The 26,775-nt window shown below is 45.3% G+C and overlaps 1 protein-coding gene across 1 annotated transcript; it reads left to right on the top strand.

Annotated features, from left to right (window-relative positions):
* The first annotated feature begins 589 nt into the window (after positions 1-589).
* JPH3 (junctophilin 3) lies at positions 590-25,338 on the top strand. The gene is made up of 5 exons (XM_053448286.1): positions 590-1,506; positions 12,336-13,113; positions 20,341-20,465; positions 22,536-23,440; positions 24,807-25,338. Exons 1-5 carry the CDS (start codon positions 1,125-1,127, stop codon positions 24,885-24,887), a joined length of 2,271 nt encoding a protein of 756 aa, XP_053304261.1. The 5' UTR covers positions 590-1,124; the 3' UTR covers positions 24,888-25,338.
* Positions 25,339-26,775: the final 1,437 nt, after the last annotated feature.

Raw genomic sequence — 26,775 nt, forward strand, 5'->3', positions numbered from 1 at the left:
GCTGTGATTATATATATATATATATGTCAATAAATCTATATGTAACTCTAATTGCTAATTGGCTATACATATCTATCTATCTAATAGGCATCAGCCTTTGTGAAGTGTATTCCAAACACATCCAGTATATACATGCATATCTATAATACCCTACCCATATAGCATGACTTATCACATGTCTGTCTATATGCCTATTCTGCATGGCATGCCTGGCACTGTATAGAGATCTGCATGGAGTGCTGCTGATCCCATGGACAGCTCCCTGCTGCCTGATCTATAGGTCCCTGTCTCTGTATAGACCCGCCCCAGTGCTGACATTGAGAAGCATTGCGCTGAATGCTAACCCTGTGGCCTGCCTGCTTGCCTGCCTGCCTGCCTGCCTGCCTGCCTGAGATTAGCCTCCTGTCTCCAAGGAGCTGCTGGAGATCTGAGTGCTGGGTGTCTCCATGTAACGTTACGCAGTTCCTGTCCCTTTAAATCCAGGCAGGCAGAGAGAGGATGCTGCCCTCCTAATCATACAGAACCCGGATTAAAAGCCATACACCTGGAGGAGAGGGGGAGCTGGTGTGCCAGGCTGGGGCAATAATCTCCGCTACAGACAGGGCAGACTGATGAGACCTCTCCGTGAGCCAAGGAGACATTGACTTAAAGCAGACGCGGCCAATGCAGGGAGTGGATGGTGGGGTGTGTGAGTGAGGCTTGGAGGGAGGGCGGCAGGAGAAGAGGAGAGCTCAGGCAGCTGCATTGCTGTTCCCCCGAAGTCCCCTTCCCCCAGTATGCTGGGGTGCGTGGGGTCCCACTCAGGAAAGCTTGGGGAGGTGGTGCCCCTGTGCTGAAGAGGAGGTGGGGGGCTGCCTGATCCACAGAGAGGTGGAGCTGTCCACTGCAGAAGCTGCTGGCGAGGGGCAATCCACGCGGGATCGTGGGGTCTCTTGGTGACGAAGACGTGCTCAGGATGCACCAGCTGAGATTGCGTTTGACTTGATCGCTTCTGGGGGTCTACCTGCGTCCCTGCGACCACCACTGACTGCTCCGACCCCCCCCCCACTCTCTGCACCTGTCTGCCGCAGCCCCATTTTTTTTTTTTTGCGTTTTTGCGTGGATTTGCAAACCGAGTTACATGCATGTCAAGTGGGGGAAGATTTAATTTTGATGATGGGGGCTCGTACTGCGGCGGGTGGCAGGATGGCAAGGCTCACGGACACGGGGTCTGCACCGGTCCCAAGGGGCAGGGCGAGTACTCGGGCTCGTGGAGTCACGGATTCGAGGTGCTGGGCGTCTACACCTGGCCGAGTGGCAACACCTACCAGGGCACCTGGGCACAGGGCAAGCGGCACGGCATCGGGGTGGAGAGCAAGGGCAAGTGGGTGTACAGAGGGGAGTGGACGAACGGGTTTAAAGGGCGCTATGGGCTCCGGGAGTGCACGGGCAGCGGAGCCAAGTACGAGGGCACGTGGACTAACGGGCTGCAGGATGGCTACGGCACGGAGACCTACTCTGATGGAGGTAAGGGCCACGCGTGGGGTGGAGCGCTGATACTATAACACTCACTGACCCAGCTGCTGCAGAACCTCGTGGAAAGGTGGGCATGCTGGGCAAGCACTGTCCTGGAAGTTTCACAAGAGCAGTGGCTGCCAGCTCTGCCGCCCCCCAGAGTCCAGGGCAAGGTGCAGCCCCTTGGGCTTTAAATCAGTGCCACCACAGCAGCTCACTAGGTAGTGGGGCAGAGGAGATCCCATCCACTGCCATGGACGCTGGGTGGGTGCTAGAAGCAGGTGGCATTTCTAAAAACATTGTCTATTCTGGTATCAGGAGAAAAAGCCATATTCTGGGCAGCAGTGGGTATGATTGGTGCGGGGGGCATTTTGTTCTAATAAACATCTAGGGCTAACAGCGTCTGGGCCTGTACCAAGTTGGCAGAGGCAGCATGGACGGGATAGACAGGGGGATAACATGTTCTTTATAATGCCTCAACTCCTGTAATCCTGAGCAGCACCTTTCAGGGTTCTAAGGGTTAACCATCAGCTGCTGTGAGCCAGATCAATCTTGGCCCAGAATGCCAGGGGTTAATTTATGACTTTATTTCCAACTTCAATGTAATAACACAACTCAATGCATAAATGTTTTGCTTTTTCCAACCCTGTAAGCAGACTAATTTAATAATTTGCCATGCATATTATATGTGAGTGATATATATTATTTTATATACTAGTCATGTGGGTTTCATTCCATCTATAGCTTTTAAATTGAAGAATGTTCCATGTCTGTCATTGTCCAGCCGTATTCACGAGCGACTCAACAGTAACTAATTCGTTCTCAGAAGAGGGGCAGATTGCAGCACCATGTTAACCCTTTATGTTTAATGGATTATTTGCTGTAGAACATTCGATCCACACATTCGTGGCTCGCTGGAAAGCCCTTTTAGAATGTGGAAGCCCGTGGCAGTAAGCGTGGCTGGCCCCGGGTCCTTTGCAGTGTCAGCATTCTGGAAATAAACAGATCGGTGCCATACAGCAGGAATATTCGGATGACGCCGTTAACGAGCGTTCATCTTGTGAACATAAATCTTCGTTGTAATGCATCGTGCCAATGTTTACCCGTTCATTATCTGTACACAGGCCTCCTGACGGGGGTGCCCGATGTGCCCGCCACCCTTGGCTAAATCCACTTTGTATGGGCTTTAAAGGAAAACCAGGCTTTAAATGACCAGCAGTATCTAGCCGACATCACAAGCTTTAGACAAAGTCATCATTTTAACCTTTTGAATGCCAGAGCAGTGTTTTACCCACATTATAGGACATGCCGGGGGTTCATTGGGTCAGTTGAAGTTAGTCGAAATTGCTTTTAGACCCAGAAAAACTGCTACTTCTCTATGTAATCGTTTACATGCGAAATATACATTTACATAAACAAAAAAACAAAATCAGCACCGTAGAGATTTACTGTACGCTGGCTCCGAGTCCCTAGCCAATGACGTCTGCATTTCAAGGGACAGATGTGCTGAACTACCCGTACGTCGTGGGGTCAGGTGCTTGCTTTGCTGGTAACCCTACAGTACTAGACGGTTCCTGGGCCAGATCACTTCATCCCGAGGCCTGTTTCCGGTAAAGCAGATGTAAGAGAACATTAATGTTCCTTCTGACTGCTGCAAGGCCTTGCAATGACTACCACCCAGGCCCCAAACATCCAGCCCCATCCCTCAGCCTCACGGATCCCCCCCAGTTATGGCCTGAAATTCTGTGTATCCCTGCCTGAAAATGCGGAGATTTAATGAAGTTAGTATTTTTAATTGCGGAGTTCTTGTAGCTGTATGCATGTAGTGTATGTTGTGAGTGTGAGTGTAAGTGGGTATGGGGAGGGTTGGCGTGGGATGCCCATGACCGCTACCATGCAATCAGGAACAACCGTCCACGGGTTGGGTTAAAAGGAAAACACTTGTTTACAGCCTGGAAGAGGTGAAACAATGTGAAATAGCGAAAATCAATGGCTGGTAGCTGTATCCTTTCAACGGCTTCATTAGCAGCCAGCAACCCCCTCCTTGCTGCTGAAATGTCAGCATTTTAACCATCGGCGGGTCCTATTTGCCGGAATCCCCCTAAGAGAGCTCGATTAATGCAGCGCTGCAGTGACCACCTCGTTAGCGAGCGAAAAAAATCACGCCTTCTGTTACCAACCTGCGTGCCGATCGGACGCACCAACCGGGAAGCCCTTATTTTTCATAGTTGACATTTTCTGGGCTCCCGTCTCTAGATCCCATTCTCCTACGTGCCGCCCTCTTTCCTGTTAACCCTTTAACCAACGCGCTACTCATCTATCTTGCATTTAAAGCGTTAAGCGTTTGCATAGGCCATGAAACAGGCCTATGCAAAGTCACAAACACCAAGCCAGTTTACTGGGCTAAAGAGCAAACGGCTCGTGCAGAATAATAACACAGACACCTAGAATTTGATGATCTGAATAGCTCTAGATTTGCATTTGGGCTTCGGGGTAGAATTAATTTTGTATCCTATAATTTATCCCCCACCCCCAGTAAATTTTTTGTTAACCTGTCAAATTTCCGCCGGGTCAAATTCATCATTTAAAAAACTGGGCTGTCGCTTGCGAAATGGCCTGATATCTACCAGCCAGTTTATTTGAACATGGGAGTAATGGGAGAATAATATGAATGATCGCAGTATGGAGTTGTGGCAGTTTGTGGCTCTGCAGGGTTCTCTCACCGCAGGACAGGACTCAGAAGTTTCAAAAGAAAGTTCCTTTTATTTCTCTCTGCAGCCCAATAACTTCAGGGAATAAACAGCAAATTACAGAAAAACACTTCTCTTCACATATAGGACAGTATATAACTCAACCCCGTGAGCGTTCCATAGGGAACCCGTCAGGCAGCATCCAGTGCCGACCTGGAGACGTCTCAGACTGGCCTCTCCCTGCCGAACTCTTTAAACCCAAGTGATTATCCTCCATGATCCACCTTTGCAGCTCCAGAATTTTAAAGGCTTGACTCCCTCCTCTTGTTTGGAGGCCGTAACCCCTTGGTGCCTTGTTAGGAGGAAGGGAGTGTTAGCTCTTTGTACTGTAGCATCACACCTTTTAGTGAATTCAGCCATCAATGCACAGAAGCAAGCGAGTAAAACCCAGTATCTACTGATCTGAACGTACTTAATCAATAAGTGATGGATCATACCATATGCTAGACCTAGAAACTGAGATATCAATAGTCTGTGCTGCCCAAAAGAACCAGGATGGATGGCTCTTATATAAGTTTTGGGGCTGTGTCTGCTCAGTGCATTCTCCCAAGTGCACGGAACACGGAGTCTTACCCATTCTCCAAGCCGTAGAAGTCATGTAATAAAATCTCTCTTAATAACTGCCCATTGGTCAGTTTACACGTCCCACCCTGTTGCAAACTCTTCATTACTTGTTGATACATCCAAAGGAAATGTTTATAGCGTGGAGCATGTCACGTGAAATCACTAGAAGTTGAAAGGAAGACTTGTTCCGGTCCATCAAGAGCAGCCCTTCTCTGATCCAAAAATTCTGGTCTGTAGCTCAGCTTTTAAAAAGCGTTGGATCCACAATTTGGAAGCTCTGACCCAAACCGACTCACGTTCCTCCAACTCGTAAAAGAAACTGAGGAGCGCAAGCGAGTCAAAATATTGCTAGAATTATTGGCACCAAATGTAGGTATTTAATGAATCCCCTGTGAGAGTGCATTTAAACACTTATACATATGGCTTTTTACAATTTGGATGTCAGTGCGTATAAACGCTTCTGTGGACACGCGACAAATGCCTACCAGGCTCATGGCACGACGTTTGATGTCCCACATGCCCACTTAAGTCATATGACGTAGGACATGCCATGGTTGGAGGGCACAGAAGTCGTATATTGTCCTGGTGTCATAAAATATTGCGTTCAGTGCAACTCTAACACGCGTTTACAGTAATAACGGAAGATGATGATGGATAAATGTGACGCTATAAACCACTTGGTGTCATTATGACTGGTAGAGCGCAGAATTGGCACTAGAATGTTTAACTTAGTGGCACGGCACGCCAGTTCCATGCATGTTAAGAAATGCTCCCCGGCCACAGCCCACCTCTTCACGACATCATGGGTTTGTCTTGAGGTCAGCGGGGCTCGATCGGAAATCAGCTTCTTCTTCATGGTGAGCTTTAGTGTAAATTGCGTTGGAAAATATCAATAGCTATTAAACCAAACTCAATTTTGTGCTTGGGCTCCAGAGATGCGTATGGACGAGTCAAACGTGTTTTTTTTTTCTCTCTGAGGTATATTTCAAATTATTTTTAAATAAAATTAAATCCTGGTTAGATCCGATAATCCGCAGAGACTCGGTGACACTTTTCCTCCTCCGACAAATGTGTTCCAGATGTTATGGGGCATAAACAGATTTACTAATCCTTCTTCATTTAAAATCGAGTTTTCCATGTTTTTTTATATATTTACATAAAGGGCGGCACTTTTTTTTCTTCTTCATTTTTCCGCTCCTTAAGCACAGAATATGTTGGGTGTTCAGGTCTGCGTCCAGGTGGTGGGTCCTCATGGACTTCTTCTAATGTGTTTTGAGTTGAGCTTAGTTATGTTTCTCATTGTTAGTAGCCACTTTAGACATTAGTACATTGAATGATTTTTTTGGTTATTTTCTCCTTACTCACCCAAGCAGACTTGGCTCTGGACCTGTAACCAGCTTAAATATAAACCCAGATGGTATAAATATAGACAAACGTACTCTCGCATATAAAATCACTACATCTGTGGGCAAAGTGGAGGAACGGGTTCTCCTACTACAGGAATTCTGCTAGCGTGTTATGGATCTTATGTACCAGGGCGTGTTGTGTTATTGATACATGAGATACATGAGAATTCTCTGGACATGGTGGAGGAGACACGAGTCTTAACCCCAGTCACTTGCCACTAAAGGTGTGATTTGTGCAAGGAGCTGACACTTCAGCAGCTGACACCTAGAATCAGTAGGTAGCCATAAATGATGCCAACACCCAGTGTTATGTACATTAGCGAACAATGGTATAGCATTCATTTGCAGCTGTGGGCTTTAAAACAGATTAGCAGGGCTAATAATTGGGTAAAATACATTATCCTCTCGCTTCTCTCTTGTATTATCAAATAAGACTGAAATACTTTCAGCGCCAACCGCAGCATCAACTCGGGTTCTTGGTCCTAGAGCGGTTCAGGGGGAGGACATCCTTCTAGGTCAGGCTTGGGCAGCCGTTGGCTTTATAGCCTCTCTTTGGCAAATACTAGCTCCGGATTAATCTGAAACACTTGCCCATTGTTTCAATTTCTTATTAATCTGCTAATAAATTGTAAATTGACTGAGGTGCTCCACGCAGCTTAGTCTATTGCTTTTTGGATGAAGCTGTAACCTGATTATCTGTCCTTGAGCAGGGAATGCATTAAACACCCATATCAACATAATTTACTCATTACCGTAAACCCCCACTCATTTATACTATGTATGCTCAAGGTCGGCCCTAAACCTGTAACCGTTATAACCTGAACCTGAAAACTGAAACTTTTATAATGTTTATCCCTTCTGATTTCTATAAATCCATTATCTCTTGTATACTGAGCCATGTATAGCATGCTCAGTATTATATATATATAAGGGAATATTTTGCATTTTTGCAAATGCCCAAGGGCTACATTCACCCCACTGCCCATATGTCTTTACCTATTGCTTGCCTGAGGTGCTCATCCATCTTTGTGCAAAAGTACTAAAGTCCCTTTTATACCTGTGCGCAGGCAGGGCTATCCTAAGCACCTGCTACTGTCTCAGATGCAGATTGTTTTCAGTATATTTCGCAGGATGAGATAGTTAGTCTTGAGCGCGCAGTCAAACCCAAGTTGCAATTATGTTTCAATACTTTGGAAATTTGGCAACATCATTGAAAAAAAGTAGCCATTGTACACGTCCCATTTCATGGTCCTTGGGAAATAAAGCTGCTGGCTACGTATACACGGGCTTGGCAGAGACGCGTGGTTAGCAGGTCCTCCGGGAAGGCTGCTTATAAATACAGTGGCTGTGTTTAATTCCTGGGCGTTCAGCACCATGGAGAGCTCCAGCCCATGCACGCTTCATACCCTGGCAGTAATAACAGGCGAGGAGGTTGCGTTACCAGCTGCCACCATCATCCAACCCCATGCGCTATACAGAAGGGGGTCTATAACCCGGATGGCAACCGAGGACACTCCTCACCCGCCAATCAATGTGAGCGTGCATTGGGGCAGCTATGGTACTATACAGAGCTTATACTGGGCAGCAATCAAAAGACATGTTCCATATGATTACTGTTCCTATGATCTGTTCTAGATCCTTTCTAGAATGTAGCGAGCATGCGGTGCTCTAAATTAAAATGCAGACAATAGAGCTAGAATTGGTAGGTGTGTTTTAGATCTACTAGATCTATGTATTTTGGGGGCATTTAGCTGGATTTATCTGTGGTCGCGCTCGGCTTCAAATTAAAGACATTTGTAAATGGAAGGGTTCCTCTCCAGATCTCCTGTCTTCTCCAGACTGACAAAAAGTTAATATATTTTTTTCTTTTCCTGCGGGGTGTTCTGTTTAAAGATTTATAAAACAAGTTTTTACTTTTAAATATATATATATTTTTTAGCCAACAATTTTATTTCATAACGACGCTTAAAGGGCGGACAACTTGAGAACAATGCCACGTGTCCATGATAGATACAGGTTTCTGTTCTATTGATATGTGATGCGTTTGTAAAGAAACTGCTGGGATGAATTCAGATCCAGCAAAAATAAGCTAATTATATTGAAAGGAACCTTGCCAACAGCACAAAGGGATGATATAGCTCACTGATATGGCTACCTCAATGAACAGAACGCAGGACAATTAGACACAAACGAGATATAGAAGTCAGTGGGTGCCGAGAGATGGTGGGAGTCCGATCTTTCACTGAAGAGATAGCCGGACACCTCGGAGACCCTTTTCTATAAGCAATAAACCATTACGGAGCTATTAGAGGAACATGTTGGTTACACGTACTCAATTATATGGATTTTTACTACACTCCCTCCTCCACATCGCTAAGAGATAGATGAAACAGAGCAATGATAACCCATCCTGCCATTTATCTCCACTGCTTGTGCCTGGAATCGCACACAAAAGGGATCTCTATGAAATGGACTGTAGACCATAGGCTTCTGCCCAGGGCCCATAGCAGTGCAGGAACCTTAAGAAGACATCTGTGGCCATAAATGGTCACTTTGTCCAAATGCTGGGTGGATTAAGTCTTAGGGTAAAAGCTCAGGCCCCTACATTGGCTTCCTGCCTATAGGCTATTTCATGTTGTAATGTATTTAATGTTCTGCTCCTTACATAATAATATTTTCCCTTTTAAAAGCAAGATGTCAGTGCATCAAACCCTCCTCAGGTGTATTGTTGTTTAAATAAACTGGATCTGCTGGTATGCTTGGATGAGCCCCACCGCTGTGGATAAAAGTTTCTGTGTTGTGGATCATACCGGAGATACTTAACAAGTGAGTGTCACTCTAAGCACGGTCACGGGTCCTGGCTAACGAAAGAAACGCTTAATCAGGAAGGTGATATGGCTTTAGAAGTGTCTCCAAATCACATAATCCTCTTTGTGTTGCAGGCATGGGTTGCTGTGTTTGCCTGTCGGACTTTAAACATACACCGGAGCTTTGCGGAAATATTTCCAAGGTGCTCGACCCGCATTATGGTTACCTAGATGGGTAAATGAGGGGTGTTAGTGTTGAAATAGCTGCCTTTGGATAAGAACAATAGCTGTATTTAGCCAAACATATATATATATATCAGCTTTCTGGACCTAATAGGTCTCTCATTCAGATGGAAGAAGAAGAGATGAATTTTGTTCTTGAGGTTCTCCTTGGCATGTCCCTTCACTGCCATAACGTAACATCATGGGATCGTAGACCCGTCTGCTCCTGCGGAACCGCACACCGCGTAGAACACCCCTACAAATGTACTGGAATAAACGTGTCTTGGAAGTAAGAGGGTTAATCTAACCTGCGCCTGATTGTTCCTAAACCCAATTTTAGCTCCTGAACAAAATCTAAAAAAGGGCTTTTGGGAGGAAACAGCCAGTGACCTAATTCACTCATCTAGTTCTTAGTGTGCACAATAAGTGCCGTGTGAGTCAGTGGGAGCACTTGATGTTTTTGGGCTGATTAACACCTTTTTCACACCAATAAAAAAAAAACATCCGCGCGGCTTTATAGATGTAGAAGGTATTTAATCGACGTGAATCTGGGAAATGCAGGACTCGGCTGGGTGTCTCAGTCTGCGGAAGACGCTCTTTGTCCCAAAACTAGAAAAGGGACAAAGAGATTGGAAATGGGCTTCTCGGTTGCTGTGGAGTAACGCCATCATAGATGTGTCACATGCGATAGGACAACTGGCCACACGCATCATGACCTCATATAATTGCGCACTTTAAATTAACAACACAGCTCCCAAATGGGGTATATCGCACTTTGAGAACCTTAGGGGATAAATACCAGTTAAAAAATATTTTTAGGCTTTGCAATGGTTGGTTCGGGAAAAGCCCCCGGTGTTACTTTTATTGTACATTATTTTCTATATTCTGGAGAAAGATGGATGCTTCAGAGAATAGGTACAGCTTATGTCACCCCCCCCCCCGAATTCCCAGGCTGAAAGGTACTGGTTCTTCATCACATTAAAGGGGGAATCCAGAACCCTAAACACCCCCTGAGTGCTCCATCACCGTATTTCTTTTCTATTACACGGTCTGAGCCTCCCCTGGGGTATATTTGTCCGTTTAAGAACGTGTTATTCATTACGTGGCATAAAGGAGCAGAATGTTTCTTAAAAGCCTATTTCAAGAATAGTACAACCTCTAGGTTGAAATCACAAACTGTCCCGGATTTAAAATGTTCTTTTAAATAATCTTGTCTGGTCTTCTTGCTCTTTTTTTTGCGTTTTATTCCCATTCTGGCCCCCCGAGGCTCCGCGTAATCCTTTTGATCTGTCCTGGGATTCCGAAGGTGCCGGTTTATCTGCAGCGGAACCTCAGGGTGTTGAAGGACAGTCTCCAAAGACTCCACGTCTCTTCATTCCTTTTGTGCGACTCCCCGAACAGTGTTTATTCTTTTTTTTGTTAGTGCAGAGTCTCCAGAGCCTGTCTCTGTTCTTCTATCTCTTTATTTAATGTCTACACCAGCAATATCTGAAAATAGTGTTTTGCGCTGTGTAAACTGCAGGCTGGGTGGGCTTCTTTCATATCACACAAAAAACGCTGCATATCAGCTCTTCCCAAGCGATAACCAAAGAAACAACGCTCATTTGTCTTTCGGAAAGACTCAAATCAATAAAACTTCCAGCAGTAAACCTTTTTACGGATTTAGTTCAGGCTCAACGTTTCAGATGCTTTGGTTCTGCTTGATAAACCATTACCTTGCCGGCACCGTAGGGTACACATTATCTGAACGGTGGGCTGAAGTATGGTACCATGCCAGCGAGGCCAGGGCAATAGGCTGGTGCAACATAACACTTTCGTACTGGCCGCTCCTGCCTCCCCTGGTCTCTGGCTTCTACTTGCCCTCTTCCCAAGCTCCCCTGTTTGGGAGATTTAGTTCTTCTTTGGCACCCAAATCCAGCCGTCCCTCTTCCTCCATTGATGTCCCTCAAGGTGCTCAGAATCTTTGCTGGGTATGAGGGAATCACAGGGTTCACAGCCCCAATAATGTATATAGAAACACTAAAAACATTTGTAAATACTGTCAACAAGTCACAAAACCACCTAGAAAGTCTGTGTAAAGTCTTGGCCTAGAGACAAGTCCCATTATACCACCTGAACCAAAAGGATCCTTCTCGACTAGATGGGACATGGTAGAGAAGTCTATATTGAGGGATCGGGATGAACAGGCATGGAACCTGGAACTTTCTTTTTTCAGCCTGAGTCCTGTATAAATGGTTTGTACCCATATTGCATTATCCGCAGTGAAATGGCCCTCTCCGCTTCTGCGTTATACGGTTGACCGGTAAATGAAGACCATTCCATTGGGTTGAGCGGAGGAACAGGTGAATGACGAGCGTGCCTTTGTACGGCTCTAACTGCTGACACATCCTTAGAAGCATTATTTACCTTATCACAGGTCCCAGCCGGGCTTGTGCCACATCTGCCGCTGGATGTTTATTCTTGTGCCTCTGTGCCCGTCGTTTCCAAACCAAATTAAGCTTTTGCACTTTGCTGACGAGCTGTCGGCAGGAAAATACGTAGGAATCGGTCCCATAGTGTCATGTTGTCACTGATTGGTCCCCGAGAGGAACGTCTGCTACGTGGCATTTTGATGCAAATGTATTAAAACTGCTCTACTCGTAACCGATTCTAATGAAGTACTTGTTCCTCCCCATTTGTAGTGTATTAGTGATACAAGTAACATTCCAAGTAATTCAAAACTAATGGTAGAAATAATAGGAATACATCACAATGTTAGTTGTTTTTACTTTATTTTGGGGGGATTTAGGCCTTGATTTAAGTTTAATATAATACGCTGATGGGTAATAAAGCTACCTTTCTTTATAATGTGCCTCTGTTTATTGGCAATTTGGCCATCGCAATAGAGAGATACCATTAGGTTCTCAACGGGACCTTGTGAAGAACATGTACATGGATGACAGGTTCACCGTATACAATCCAATAAGAGTCCAGAGTCCCACAACTGATAGAATACAGCATGTACTATACAAAATACAAGTAGAAACCTATGTCACACGTGAGAACAGCCATCCTTACTAAACTTACCTGTCCTTTTTGTGTGTTTTCTGCAGGTACCTACCAAGGCCAGTGGGCTGGTGGGATACGCCAGGGGTATGGCGTACGTCAGAGTGTCCCCTATGGAATGGCTGCGGTTATCAGGTCCCCTCTTAGGACCTCTATAAACTCGCTCCGAAGTGAGCACACAAATGGGACGGCGCTGCACCCCGATGCCTCCTGCGCAGCAGCTGGCAGCCCGGCTGTGTCTAGAGGCGGATTTGTGTTGATGGCGCACAGTGATGCCGAGATACTGAAGAATAAGAAAAAAGGTATCTTCAGGAGGTCCATCCTCAGTGGACTAAAGCTGCGTAAATCAGAGTCCAAGAGCTCCCTGGCCAGCCAAAGGAGCAAGCAGAGCTCATTCCGCAGCGAGGCTGGCATGAGCACCGTCAGCTCCACCGCAAGCGACATTAACTCCACCATCAGCTTGGGTGAGGGCGAGACGGAGCTTTCTGTCATCGAGGACGACATTGATGCCACCACCACAGAGGTCTACTTGGGAGAGTGGAAGCACGACAAACGCTCTGGCTTTGGCGTGAGCCAGCGCTCTGACGGCCTGAAATACGAGGGAGAGTGGGCTAACAATAAACGCCATGGTTACGGTTGCATGACGTTTCCCGATGGAACCAAGGAAGAAGGGAAGTACAAGCAGAATGTTCTTGTCAGTGGGAAAAGGAAGAATCTGATCCCGCTCAGAGCCAGCAAGATCCGGGAGAAGGTAGATCGGGCCGTCGAGGCAGCCGAGAGAGCAAGCAATATCTCCAAGCAGAAAGCAGAGATCGCTGCTTCAAGGTGAGAGACAAAACACGCACCGTCTGTTATATGTCAGTGCTATGACATGGACGCAGGTCGTCGGACAAAGGTCCCTCGACAGAGTGTTCATCACTTTAGAAACGCAGCTCTGTGTTGTGCCAAGCTTTTGGCCACGCATTGCTGTCCAAACCAGGGCCGTCCACCTCCAGCGACTGAAAGCCCCAGACAAGTACAGTGTGTAGGGATGATACTTGTTATATCGCTCATAGGTACAAAATGATTCATAGTGAGCCTGGCAGATGCGTGGAACGTCACCCCCTCCATGTTGTCCATGTTTCAGTAGGTCTCAAATCCTAAACACGTGGAAGAATTCAGGTCTTTAGAGTTTGATGAATTTAAAGCATCTCTGTCTGCAAATGACACAGCAGAAGGTGAATTATGGCTTCGGTGCCCTCTTGGTCCCAGAAGTGACACCACGGCTCGTTAGATCAAGGTTGTGTTAAAACAAACGAGCACAAGTGATGTTGTATTGCTGTTTCCTATAGGTGATGTTACATATATGCAGTACACATGTAGACTGTGATATCCTGATACCTGGACATTGACATGTGTGGGTAGATAGCTGGTAGCAATCTCCGACCATCTTGGACCAACATGCTAATGGCCCAATCACCCTTGTTTTTTCTCTTATTTCACCCCAAACCATACACCCAGAAATGACCTCTCGTGTGTTCCTGTGGGTTAGAAGGGAAACCAATGGACACTGGTTGTGCCAAATGCTTCCTTCCATTGACCAAATTAAACGTAAGATTCTAGACATGACCTACAGGTCACCCAACAGCCTTGATAAGTGACTCGCGGATGATTGTTGAATAAAATATCAGTTCCTTGGTTTAATCCATTGCTTTACACCACAGCTCTTCTCCCGGGAACCCCTCTGTTAGTTTTAGCCGGCAGCCTGGGATAAAATAGACGTATATCCGATGACAGCCACCCAAGACATGCATGTTATGGAAATGAACTCTGCTCCTAATCTGAAAACATAGTTGCAGGCAGTTAAAATGCTGGCATTTCCGGATGATAGCTCTTTAATTCAGCACGTGTATGGGTTACTAATGGCCTGTCAACCTTTACCTTTTAAAGATAAAGACGTGAGGCAGGGAATCCCTTCGTTTGACCCAGTTCCCCTCTCCCTAATCCATAAAAGCCTATTCTCTCCGCCGCACGTCCTCCCTCGTGATTCACCTTGCTGCAGAGTCTCGGATCTGTTCAGCTGCCCGAGCTCTGTGCTTCCTGCCTACTCATGGTTGTATGGCAGAGACCCTCTCTGTGCCACCCACATGCGCGAAAAGGCTTTTTTATGACATGAGAGAGAAATGAATCATCAACAGGTTTAAATCAAGCGACATGGCCAAGTTGTGCGAGCTGATTGAGGGGAATCCCACAAAGACTATTATTACACATGTCAAACCAGAAGCCGGTGGCTGATGCTCCGATAATGACCCACTTTGTCCTTTTAACTCTACGCACCGCTTAGCTTCTCCTTGCTATGGGCTGATTAGAGCGATCTTACAGAAACGGGGAATTTACCACCAGAACTTACGCTTCAGGACTCTCCCTTACGCTGATTGTTTCCTTTTTTCTTTTCTTGGAAACAAATCAGCTGTCCCAAGTAGATATGGCCATCATCCCATATATAAAAAGCATGATTTTGATCCTTTGATATTTCCTCGTCACTGCATCAAACCCTATAGTCTCTACTGGAAGGTAGTTCCACGCATCCAGATTTATTCTGTAAAAAGTATTTTAAAAATTACAGCCACAGTTCCAACCCACGGTAGGTTCTCCTGCAAGACAGATGACCCTACTTGACCGACTGTTCTAGCCAGCTTGGCTCGGACTTCTCCTCCCTTGACAAGCCAGACCAAGCTAGCTCTCCACCGGCTTCACCTATTAAATCGTACATACATTTAAAAACAGCACACGGGAAAACACAGACCAAAGCAGAGAAAGGTATTCACATACGTCGTTTTATGATAATACATTCATATGGTGGGGCAGGACCTGCCTTTCCCCAATGAGCCATATCCCTCTACATGACATCAATTATTCACTGAATTCAGCTCACATGCACGTTATCATGTGGTTATCAGCTGGGAATGTATTATAAGACAGTCATAGGGGTATTCAGCATGCCACGGGCAGGAAGTCTGCTATGAATTATGTATTTCTCGCTAAACCGGAGTATAACGCTCCATGATCCCGGCCGCTCGGCTACCTGCCCTCATGCTCTCTCTCTCTGAACCTCACATTTCTCTCATGGAACTATCATTTTAAGAAAGCAGCGCGGGAAGAAATAATGTACCATCCGGGGTGTGATGAGGTCACTTTTATAGAATGTGAAAGTCATCGGCTTGAAGTGCTTTCAGCCTTCAGTGTATTTGTGTTGGAGCCTAAACCCCAAGGCAGAAGACTCTCTGCAACGGGGTGGCATCTTCATTCCTTGACCCTTTGCTAGGTCTGATTCATTTGGGTCCCTGGGGAGCATTTGGCAATCAGTTGGTTAAACTAATTGCCCCATTCCAGCTGATTTATAAAAGCACAGCCAGGACACAGAGCTCAGTGTTGGGGGTCGGGTATGTTTAGCTGTTTAATGGACGGCACATTATCTCTCGTACTCATGACTTGTCCTTACAAGGTCTGCGTGATGCTTCCAGACACTTCCTTATCACAGCACCATGACTTCTGTCCATTAACTGATTGGAAGTGAGTCAACGTCAAGTCAACACTCCCATCAATCTCATGCTAAGTGCCACTCACCTCCTTGGGACTCCTCCGATTACCCCTAACGGAGGGAGACCCTTCTGCAGAAAGCCCAGCTCGGTGCAGTTCTATACTGATAGCCGGCCATCGGATAGAACATCTATACCTGCGTCATCCTCGGCCCCACAATCACAGTACATCCACGGCATCGAACCGTTACAGTAATTATTATCAACTCTTTTGTAATTATCATTATATACGTATATTATTATGAGAAACGCATTGTGGGGATATTTATGAAGAGCGGTTCTGATACAATGTTTTAAAAGAGGATTTGTCGCCATAGTAACCATTGGAACGTTCCAATCAACATGAAGATTCCAGAACGTGATATTGTGATCAGAACATATGTTAATGGCGCCATGGTGGTGGCGGGGGTTTGGAGCCATTGATAGGGGGGTCCCATAATATTTGTGCTTTTAGGGACACACTTGATCCATACGCATCCGGCAATAATGCAGCAGGGGACATTAGTGGGGACTTTTAGGGTTATTTTATACACTTATGGTGTTCACTATTATTTTAGATAGAGAAAGGGGGATATAAATGACATTTTTAGTTAATTTTCTGTTTTTGCCTTTATGTCACTAAACTGACAACCCCCCCCCAAAGGCACGCCATTCATTGATTAAACCGAGAAAGTAAAATGTAACAGACGAGTGAGATGCTGCGGTCTAGAGATAGCAGATCATTTGGATCCGTGAACTGAGAAATATCGATCGGAGACCCCAGAGTGACCTTGAGTAACTCAGACTCAGAATCCCGGCACAAACAGGAAGCTTTTTGCAGAGGGATCAGCAGAGTAACAATTCAGGCCTCGTTGATTTGCTTTTAAAGCCACATCTCACAATGGTATACAAAAAAAAATCAACCCATGCTACTCTGTTTACAAATTAACGTAAGTATACGTAATACAAACTCACCGTATGTGTTTGCCATAGGAGCAGCCATCTTAACCCTCCTGTTCTTACAATCTGCATGCTTATTCCTCCCCGTGTTAACTTCCTAGATGTTGCTGATTGGTTCAGGCAACCTTTGTAAAAGGTGAGGGAGAAAACGTTAGAAAAGGACGTTGATGAGACAATGCTGGCCCTGCCACAGGCTGCCACCGACCTCAGTTTCCAAACAAAAAGCACAGACCATAGCTTTAGTTCTAGAATTGAGTCATTAAAGGCCGTGACGGTGGCGTTTCCCCATGAAGTCCGATCTTGGTTGTTTTTGGAATGGTTAGGGACACTCTCTCACCTCCGGATGCCGACAGGAGCATCAGCCCCGTAACCTTGTAAAGGTCGGCTGTCCTTCGCACTCTCTTCTTCTTAAGTGGAGCGCTGATAAGAGGCCGACTGGAGACAGTTCTTCGATTCTCTAACGTGAGATGGAAAGGCGGTTGAGGGGCGGCTATTGTCTTCTCATCTGAAGGGCCACTTGCCCATCCTTGCTCGCTCCTGGCAGACCGCATAGTGGGGTATCTCATGGAATGCATTGATAAAGAAGATATATATATAGTATCTTGTAACTAACGTGAGATTGAAGCAATAGGGGGCTTTAGGGGAACACAACCGGGCCGAGGGTTTAATTAATAACCCCCCCCCAATTTATAACAGGAGGGCAGACCTAGGGACTTTTCAAGCTGAAATAACACCAGCTGCACTTTGGGGTTATTAACAGAAGGTTTTATTTTGTTTGTTTTTTTTTGTTATGTATTTAGACATTTTGTATCGAATCCATCGTTTTCACAGATAACTCACTGATCTGCTTTAGGAACCACAGAAAAGGGTCTCAGCGTATAACGTATCAACCCCCCCAATCTGTCACAGGAGGGCAGATGAAGGGACAGGGAGGGAACCTGTGAAGCCGAAATAACGGCTGTGTATGGGATTAACAACACAAGATTGTTATTTACGTACTTAGAATGTTCTTTATCTATTCCACAGAGTTCGTATGCAACGTGTTACTCTTGTTGAGGAAGCTGCAGGTTTGTGAGAGTAAAGGATTGCGGTGTATAATGTAGTAATACAGGCTGGCACCGTTTAGCAGACAGAGCCCTTGGCATCCAACACCTGGCAATCAATGTGTTTTCATGAGGACGTTGCGGAGGTTATGAGGAATAAATGTATGTCACGTTTTAACAGGTGCAGCGAGCTGTCAGTATATTACTCAGCTTGTGTGTTTGCTGCGGATACTGATATTGAATTAAAAGAAATCGGGAAAGCTGCAGAAATATATATATATAAAAAGACGAGGGAGAAATCCCTCCCCGTTGGATGCGTTTCTCATGCTTCAGGGCTACAGAAAAAGCATGTGTTGTTAGATAGGCTAACAGCTTAATTGTTACCTTTCACAAGAGCTCCGTGAAGCTTGTAAAACGGGCATTTGAGCTAAAAAGCCCTTAATCTGCGCGTGGAAAGTCATTCTGAGAGCGTACCGGGAATGAAAGGGATCCCAATTGTACTGACAGGAGGAAGAGGGAGCAGAGAGCGGCCAAGCTGCGGGCCTAGGGGGGGCTTAATGCGCCGTACCAACGCTCAGTCTCTATGGCCGGAGGGATGTGCGGGGTACAGACAGGCCAGCTGCGCTTCCAGCGCATTAATCAAACACCCCCCCCCACACACGAGCCGTCGGTGCATGCTCTGCAGCAGACCCTTTCCATGCTGAGGAGAACATAAGAACGTGATTCTACAAAGAGGGAAAAAAATAGTATTTTAATCATTTCCAGATGAGTCCAAGGGGGTAGTTATTGCCTACGGGCTTTACGATCAGGGTATGGTAGTTATAAATACATTAGCAGGTCGCTGCCCCAGGGAGCTTACAATCTATGTGACGGTGCGTGTTATTGTCCCCCGGGGGGGCACTTTCTGGCGGAGATGTCCCTGGATATACAGAGGCAGGTGGTCGCTGTAGGTGGATGACGGCATACGGCGCGTAGCGCTGCTCTTGTCATCCTCGGATCTTGCGTAGGCTCCACTCTCGGCTCGGCCAGATTGTCAGTCTGCGGAAGGCCGGCGGTCTGCAGCGGACATTAATTATTCAGGCACAGTTTGCACCCTAGCACAGCCGAAGCACCTTGTCCTCCGATCCACAGTCCCTCTCCCCATCCCCCTTTATTAACCATTTCATGGACTGAGCTGGTGAGCAACTTAAAAAAAAGGAATACACACATTTCAATCCATTTTAAAAGCCTTTTCTAAGTGTTTTTTCTGATGTATGCAAATGAAATGGCCTTCTACCTTACTGTAAGGAGAGGATTATTAAACGCAGAGGGTGGTAGATAAATAGAACAGCCTCCCAGCAGAATCGGTAGATGCTAATACAGTGAGGGTATTAAACATGCATGGGATAGGCATATGGCTCCTGAATCTAAGATGAGAAAATAAGGATCAGGAACTAAAGGCAAATCAGCGTTGCATCAGTGACGAACCAATATACCGGTAATAATGTCCACACCTTTTATTCCTCCCCACCCTCTACCGGAGGGTAATTTTGCTTCTGGAAATACTTTGCAACGTGCTTTGCTTTTCTGCATGTAGTCCCAGGTGTTGCCCTTTAAAAGGTGCCCGTAGACAGATGCCGTGCGGCATTTTGCAGGCGTGGATCGCCCATCCCCCGTTTTCACGCGTTGGCTAATAATGTCTGTTACAGGCATATGGCGAGAGCTGTGAGGTTTGGATGGTTTGTGTATTAATCTACATGCCGTATTAAACATGCGCCAAGCATCCATCCACCGCAGCGCCCTTACAGATCGCATCGTTCAAGGATCTAAACCCAATTATTTTATTACCATGTAACGTTATTTAACGGTAACCCATCTCACGGGTGATCCTAGCAACACGCTAATTGCACGTGAGGAATAACGAACCCACAGCGGGAAAAATTAAGCAAATCAGTCAAATTATATTGGAAAAAAAAAAAAGAGTATTACGGACGTGCTTACATTCAGTACCCCTGACCGGTCCGGTATAACGGATTCTGCGTGTCGTTAGCCGCACCGTAAAATAATGAGAAATACAAATATTAGGGAATCTGCGAGAGCGAAAGATTACCTGTTATTTATATATTATAGACATGAAGGGCTAATTATAGTCTACCTTTCTACCAAGCGTCGTCACACGCGGAGCTTCCGGTAAATGGAATTAGAAGAAGGCAAAAATGTATGAAAAATGTAGAATAGCGTTCAAACTAGTGATTTGTGTAAAAATAAATGTTTCATTCAAGGTCCAAAGGGTTATACGAAACTAAACGTGTTGTAGGGGGGCCTCAGATCATAAGCTATGGGATCCGAAAAGACATCTAAACAAGGAAGACCGCCAACAGCCAATATAAATAGATACACAACCTTTCAGTCTCATCAGGACAAGCCAAGAAAATAGGCTGTGAATTATGATAGCTGTCCAGGGTTTGGGTGCCCCCCATTTCTGCTCACGCTGTCCTCTTTCTACACTTTAGGACATCTCACTCCAGGGCAAAAGCAGAGGCCGCTACGACGGCCGCCCTCAAGGCGCAGGAGGAAGCTCAGATTGCCAGAATCGCTGCCAAAGAATACTCTCCATCCTTCCAGCATCGAGAAAATGGTAAGTCTTTGACTACCGAGCCCTAAAGTCAGTCGACGTTGAGTGGGGACGCCTGCTTTGTAGCTCTCTATTGAACTTCTCGAAGGGTTGACCAACTACAGACAGGGCATTGCTTGTAACCATATGATCTAGATGGGTTATTAAGCTTCTTCAAGTATCTGATGTAGCTTTTGGCTAAAAAAGCTGTCTGTAGTTGTAAATAATGTCAGCGAAAGATTGAAGGCAATGAAGTGAGAAGTAATTGGAAGGTTCCTTCTGCGTTTCTTATCAGGTAAGGTGCGTGTTCCTCACCCGTCTGATCTTTAGGAAGGGGTTCATGGAAAACTCATAGTAACTTCTACATTAAATTGTCTGGGACTTCTCACTGCCAGAAACTTGGCAACTGAATGTTCCTGCCAGGTTTATCCAAACTCGAGCAGGTCCTGGTAAATCAGACGTTAACCTTTTCAGTATTGAAAAAGCTTAAAATGAGAAGTTCATTAGAATCGTTCCAGTTATGGCCGCAGGAATAGAATCTTGTGTAAATTTTCTTGAGTGGGGGAATGTGATGGGAAGGGATGATTGGTGTTCTGCTAATTATCCCGAGATAAGCGTGTGATAAGTGTGTGGAGCCTCTGTGGTGTGTTCGGGTCTTAAGAGCAGGTAGTAGCCCCTCTGACACATTGGGGTGATAGGTTCTCCTAATGGACAGGTTTAAGAAGTCAGAGATCTGCCTTATGGGCCCCCAATCTGAATATAACATGCCAAAGACTGGGGGCATTTACAGACAGAGTCCAGAGAAGCTCATTTTACTGTTGGCTAATCAATAATATCTGGAGCAGCTACATTGCGTTAATTGATTCTGAAGGAATATATACCCCTTAAAAGAGAACACGTGACAATATTAATCTTCTGCAGTCTGGGCCCGTTCCACAAACAAGTATCTTACTTACTCCATTCCTGATGTATTGAGGATATACGGATGCTCTTTTTTTCTGCCATAAATCTCCTTAGTGTTTAGCTCAGACTTGGCAGCTGTGGCCGAGGATGACTTAAGTGGTGGAAAAACCGAGAAACTGAGAACTCAGCATGATGGAGTCATCCTTCCTCTCAACGCCTCTCCTATTTACCTAAAAGAAAAATAGAATGAGCAGTCATTATTATCTTCATGTTAAAATACCAATGCTTAACACGCAGAAAGAGCAGATATGGCCTGGGCATACGGCTCCTCAATCTAAGACGAGACCAACAACTGATTAAGGTCTGAATCTTTACAGCAGGAGGAACGGGGAGACTAGATGGACGGAATTGGTCTTACCTGCCGTCAAATTCTATGTTGCCGCTCCATAGAATCCATGGAAATGTACATAAGGGAGAAATATCACATAGGGAGAAGCAGAAACATTTGACATGGAGTACAAATAGGATCACTAAAGACACGAGAGTAAGGATCAAGAAGGACATAAAAGGAGGTCGAAAATGTGGACTGGAAGGTGCGAGACAGATAACGGCTCTGGAGACAGGAGATAAAGGGTTGCTGACGTGTAGGAGATGTAGGGTGGCAGCTGAAAGCAGTCTAGGAAGACAGCTCTGATATACTGGAGCAGTCACTCAGGCCATGGACTGTAGTCATGAAATACTTGGGTTTTTAAATCACATGAGAAGGTAACAAGGCCTGTGGCTAGCTGGGTCTGGAAGCCCTGAATCCTCAAGAGCAGCTTTTCCTGAACACTACTGTATCCACACCTGTATTCTGTAAAGAAAGGGTCTCATACTTTACCTCTGTCCAAGCCGAGCTTTCAGAAAATAGAGGACAGATTGTTCGATCTATTTCCATGTCTTAGAGCTTCATTGTGGGCTAGCAGGATGAATATTTCCAACATTCGACACAAGCGTAAGAGTTAGCATGTCCGTCCTGCTCTCCTATCTCTGGAGTTCTTTAGCAGAATCTTGGAAATTATCACTATAGGTTACTCTTTCCCACCTGAGACCCCATAGATCTTTTTTTTTGGCGTAGGATAACCAAGCTGTTCAGTATTCTATAGTAGTAATGTTAGCAGATAATAGTCATTTTGTTTCCTTTGTTTTCAGGGCTTAAATATCAGCGGCCTAAACACCAGAACTCGAGCGACGATATTGAGGTGATTTCCACAGAGACCCCACCTCAACAGGACAGCCCCGAACTTTACAGGAAGGGGACCACCCCATCAGATGTGACCCCTGATGACAGCCCTATGAGAAGCCCGCTGTGCAGCCCACCGTCCACTCCGCCTGCCCCTCAACCGGTGCCCAAGACAAGAACCAAAACCGCACACTTCTCCAGGCAACTGTCCGTGGACGAGGATCGGGGAGGGGACATTCAGATGCTGCTGGAGGGACGGGGTGGGGAATATGTCAGACCCAACAACTGGAGCGAGGTTGGAGGGGGCAGAATAGGGATTGCACAAGGCAGCCCTTTGGGCCCATGTTCCATCCCCGAAGATCTCATAGTAAAGAGCACTGGCCACAAACACGTGGTTTCTAACCACAAGCCAAGAGAAAGGTGGGCAGACTCCTCTACCACGGTATCATGGACTTCCCATCGGACACACAACCACAGTCCAGGTAGCAACAAACTACTGGAGGTGGACGAGGAGAAGTTGAGCAACTATGAGATGGAGATGAAGCCCTTGAAGAGGATGGATTCTTATATGCAAGAGATACACACCCAAAAAAGACACTACAGCAAAGGTGTGCCTCGGAACCCAACCGAAGGCCATCACCAAGAGGATCGCGTATACGGGGTCCAGAGACTTAGATCTAAACCTCAGAACAAAGAGAACTTCAGGCTGGCAGCTTGTGCCGAGCCCACAGTGCAGAAACTGGATACACTGCGGTTTGGGGAGAAAGGGGAATCTCGGCTACTCAGAAGAGACCTGACCCTTTCTCCACCGCAAAAATCTTTACCTGTTGCACTAGAATCCGACGAGGAGAATCCGGCGGAGCTCAAACCCACGGTAAGTCCAGCAAAATACCACTACGATAGCATCAGCAAGGCATGCCTTATATGATGGGGACAGCCAAATTATGCATTAGAACATGAGGTCCACAGAGCAGAAGGAACCATTGGGCAAAAGCCCATAAGTTTGTGATCGTCAATTGAGAAATTGTATACAAATGGGCATGAATATCGTTTTTCATTCAGTACCTTCTTCAGTTTATAGGGTCCCCCCCCAATGTTTGTAAGGAATGTTCACGGTATGCGTGCATTAGACATGGAATATTAACTCTTCAGTATGGCAAATCTAAAATTGTTATGAATCCGAGGCTGCTAGTATGTAACAAGCGCGCGTTGGCTCATCCGTCTAGCGATGAATGCGTTAAGGCGCATAGAATAGCGGCGTAGCCCCCGGCAGCGTATATTAAATTTCCCTGCCCTGTACATGGGGCTCGGTAACATTGCAGACCCGTGAGCAGAAATCAGATTTGTTCCAGAAATACACAAATAATAGGCTTCTTTATGGCAGGGGGGGCTACATACTGGGGTTTAACCCCTCATCGACCAAAAAGCAGGTCCTTCTTCCGAAAAAATCTTTGCGGTGGTTACTTTAAGATCCCCGGCCCGCAGTAATGGGAGTCTGGTTTGCAGCAATACCCAAGCAGACGGAAGTTGGTGCATAGTTAGGTCCCAGCCAGCTGACGGTGACTGTGTCGCATTTGGTTGGCTGCCTGGGCCCTGTTGCTAGGCAACATCTTATGCTTCCACCTCTAGCTGCGGCGTCAGTCACCTGACAGCGATGAGCAGATTGCCCAGCGAGCCTAATGACGGCGAGATCAGCCTTCCTTTTATATGGAGGGGAAAATACGACGATGCCGTATTATTGCCAACATAATAAGTCTAGAAATTTATTATTGTTTTTTTTTTTTTGGATAATATCAGAAATGCAGTACACAGAAAGCCCGGATTTCACAAATTGCTTACGTGCTCAGGAGTAGTGCAGAAAGGTGCGGGAACCTTTCCCCAATTCTAATATTTTGGGGCGCATGGCTGTCACCCACTCTTATAAAGTCCTTAAAGGACAGCAATAGCAAACGGCATCAACGCTAAAAGCATCGCCCCAAAATACCCCAATATCCATATATTTAGGTGGGGTGAGTTGGGGTCTTTAATGTATTTAAAGAGGTAATGCGGGGGTCCCAGGCAGCGATGGTAGGCATTACCTGTAAACATCTTTATATAGAGTGTTATATATTATATATTCGGGAAAGTAACAGATCCACTTTAACCCTAACGCAACCGGTCATCCGATACACTTTACAACTTGTAAGGACCCTCTCGCCTCATATGTATTAATTATTTATTTATTTTTTAATCTTTTTCAGGGCTCCGCTCCCATCCTGGTAGTCATGGTGATTTTGCTAAACATTGGAGTCGCCATTTTGTTTATCCACTTTTTCATTTGATGGAACTGCTCCACCGTTTGCAAAAAAAAAGAAAAAAAAGAAAATAATAATTAAGTCATCAAAATAAAAAAAAAATTTGGAAAAATCAAAACTAATAAAAAAAAAAAAATACAGTTCTAAAACCTTGGACGCTGCTTTAGAGCCAGGAATGCAATTGTGGCTCTCCCATTGGCTGATTTTTGGATGGAAACCTCAACATTTTATTATTCTTTCATTACATTTATTTTATTCTTCCAAAAAGAACAGAAATTGAGTTTTTAATCACGGTTTGCCTTTTTTTCCCTGGATAATGTCTTTTTAATTTTGGGGGGGTTATGTATTTTTTTTGTTTTTCTGCTTGTTTAGGCATGAGAGAATGCAAAAAAAGATATTGACATTTCTAATCCCCCCCCCAGTCTGTTCTCCCCTGAAAGTTGCATTAAAAACGTGCGTGATGGGTAAAAAGATCAAAGGCTTTGTATATAATTATGACATCACAGACACCGCTCTTCACGTGCAAAGCATCTGATATAAAATGGTTTTTATATTGAGCTATAATGGGGAATGATGAATAACTAAATACTTTGTGGGCTGAGCTAAGCGATGTTCATTTATTTAAAAACCAACAAATTAACGAATGCTACATTCCCACCATAACACAGATTGTCCAGCGGTGCGAAGAACCGCTCCTTATCCATATATTTTAAATTAAAGGGACGCTATCACGGTTTTGTTCTCCTATTCCCACGTATCTGATTAGTGTTATGTATCAACATCAACTGCTTTATCAAAAAAAGTAGGTTTTATAAAGTTACGAACCTTAAAAGAACCTCTGTAGCACGTTTTCAGCAGGACCCAGGGCAAAGGCTTTAGTAAGATGCCGATTTACGGCAATTTGCGATAACTATGTATCAAAGAGCTAAATAATGCTTTTGTCTACTTAGAAGACAATGGTGGGATTCCAAACAAACAGCAAGTTACGGTGAAAGAACGTGAATTGGACATTGGTGAGAGGAAATCCTTGGTTCTCTGCTTGTTGTTGACCTAGAACACAAGATGGGAGGAGGATCTGGGAGTTAATGTTCAGGAACAACCGGAGACCCGCGGGTTGCTCTACCCCAATATCAATTGAGTGCTATGCAATGTTTAATAGAGAAAAGCAACATGATAGTTTCCCTTTAAAACGTTAACAGCGGACTTCCTTTTAGTTCTTTTTCTAGATTGCCCAAATGTTTCTGCTCTAGCTTCCTGCTTGATCACAGAAAGGTAGAGCACCCCCCCCCGGCATTCCAGCCAGACTGCCCATGATCCTCTGCCAGACACACGGCATGGATGGCAACCACGGTTAATATTATAGTTATGGGTTACTTGTACCTGATCTTGACTGTGTTGGTTTGTAATCTGGTATTTAATAAAGCAAAAGGGGATGTACGACAACCACGCTGTACAACCTGGTGCAATGCAACGTGCTTTTATCACCGCGCGAACCGTGTACTGGGCATCTCTTGGGTACATCAGCGGAAAATGACTACTCCATGCAAGTATGGAACGGAAGTAATTTGCCAGGTAAATCCCACATTATCATAAAACGGGATATTGTTGAGTTGGGTACAGAATATCGATGTGTGTGTGTGTGTTACCTTTCAGTGGACCAGGAATATATGAAGACCTCCAGTATTCTTTCCCTTTATCTCAGAGAAAGAATACAGATTTCACACAGGGGGCCGATATCTCTAATGTTTAGTAAATTGTATCTTTCTTAAATAACAGAGAGATCACAGACGCCTTGTGTGTGCAGACAAACTCAAGCGCAGTAACGCAAAGCTCTTACCTTTGCCTTCTTGAGACCAACCTTTAAGGGGGTGAAATATATCTCCTGGATTGAGGCATTTAATGTTTAATCATGGCT

Source organism: Spea bombifrons, chromosome 10 (genome assembly GCF_027358695.1).
Source record: "Spea bombifrons isolate aSpeBom1 chromosome 10, aSpeBom1.2.pri, whole genome shotgun sequence".
In the NCBI taxonomy this organism is placed as follows: domain Eukaryota; kingdom Metazoa; phylum Chordata; class Amphibia; order Anura; family Pelobatidae; genus Spea; species Spea bombifrons.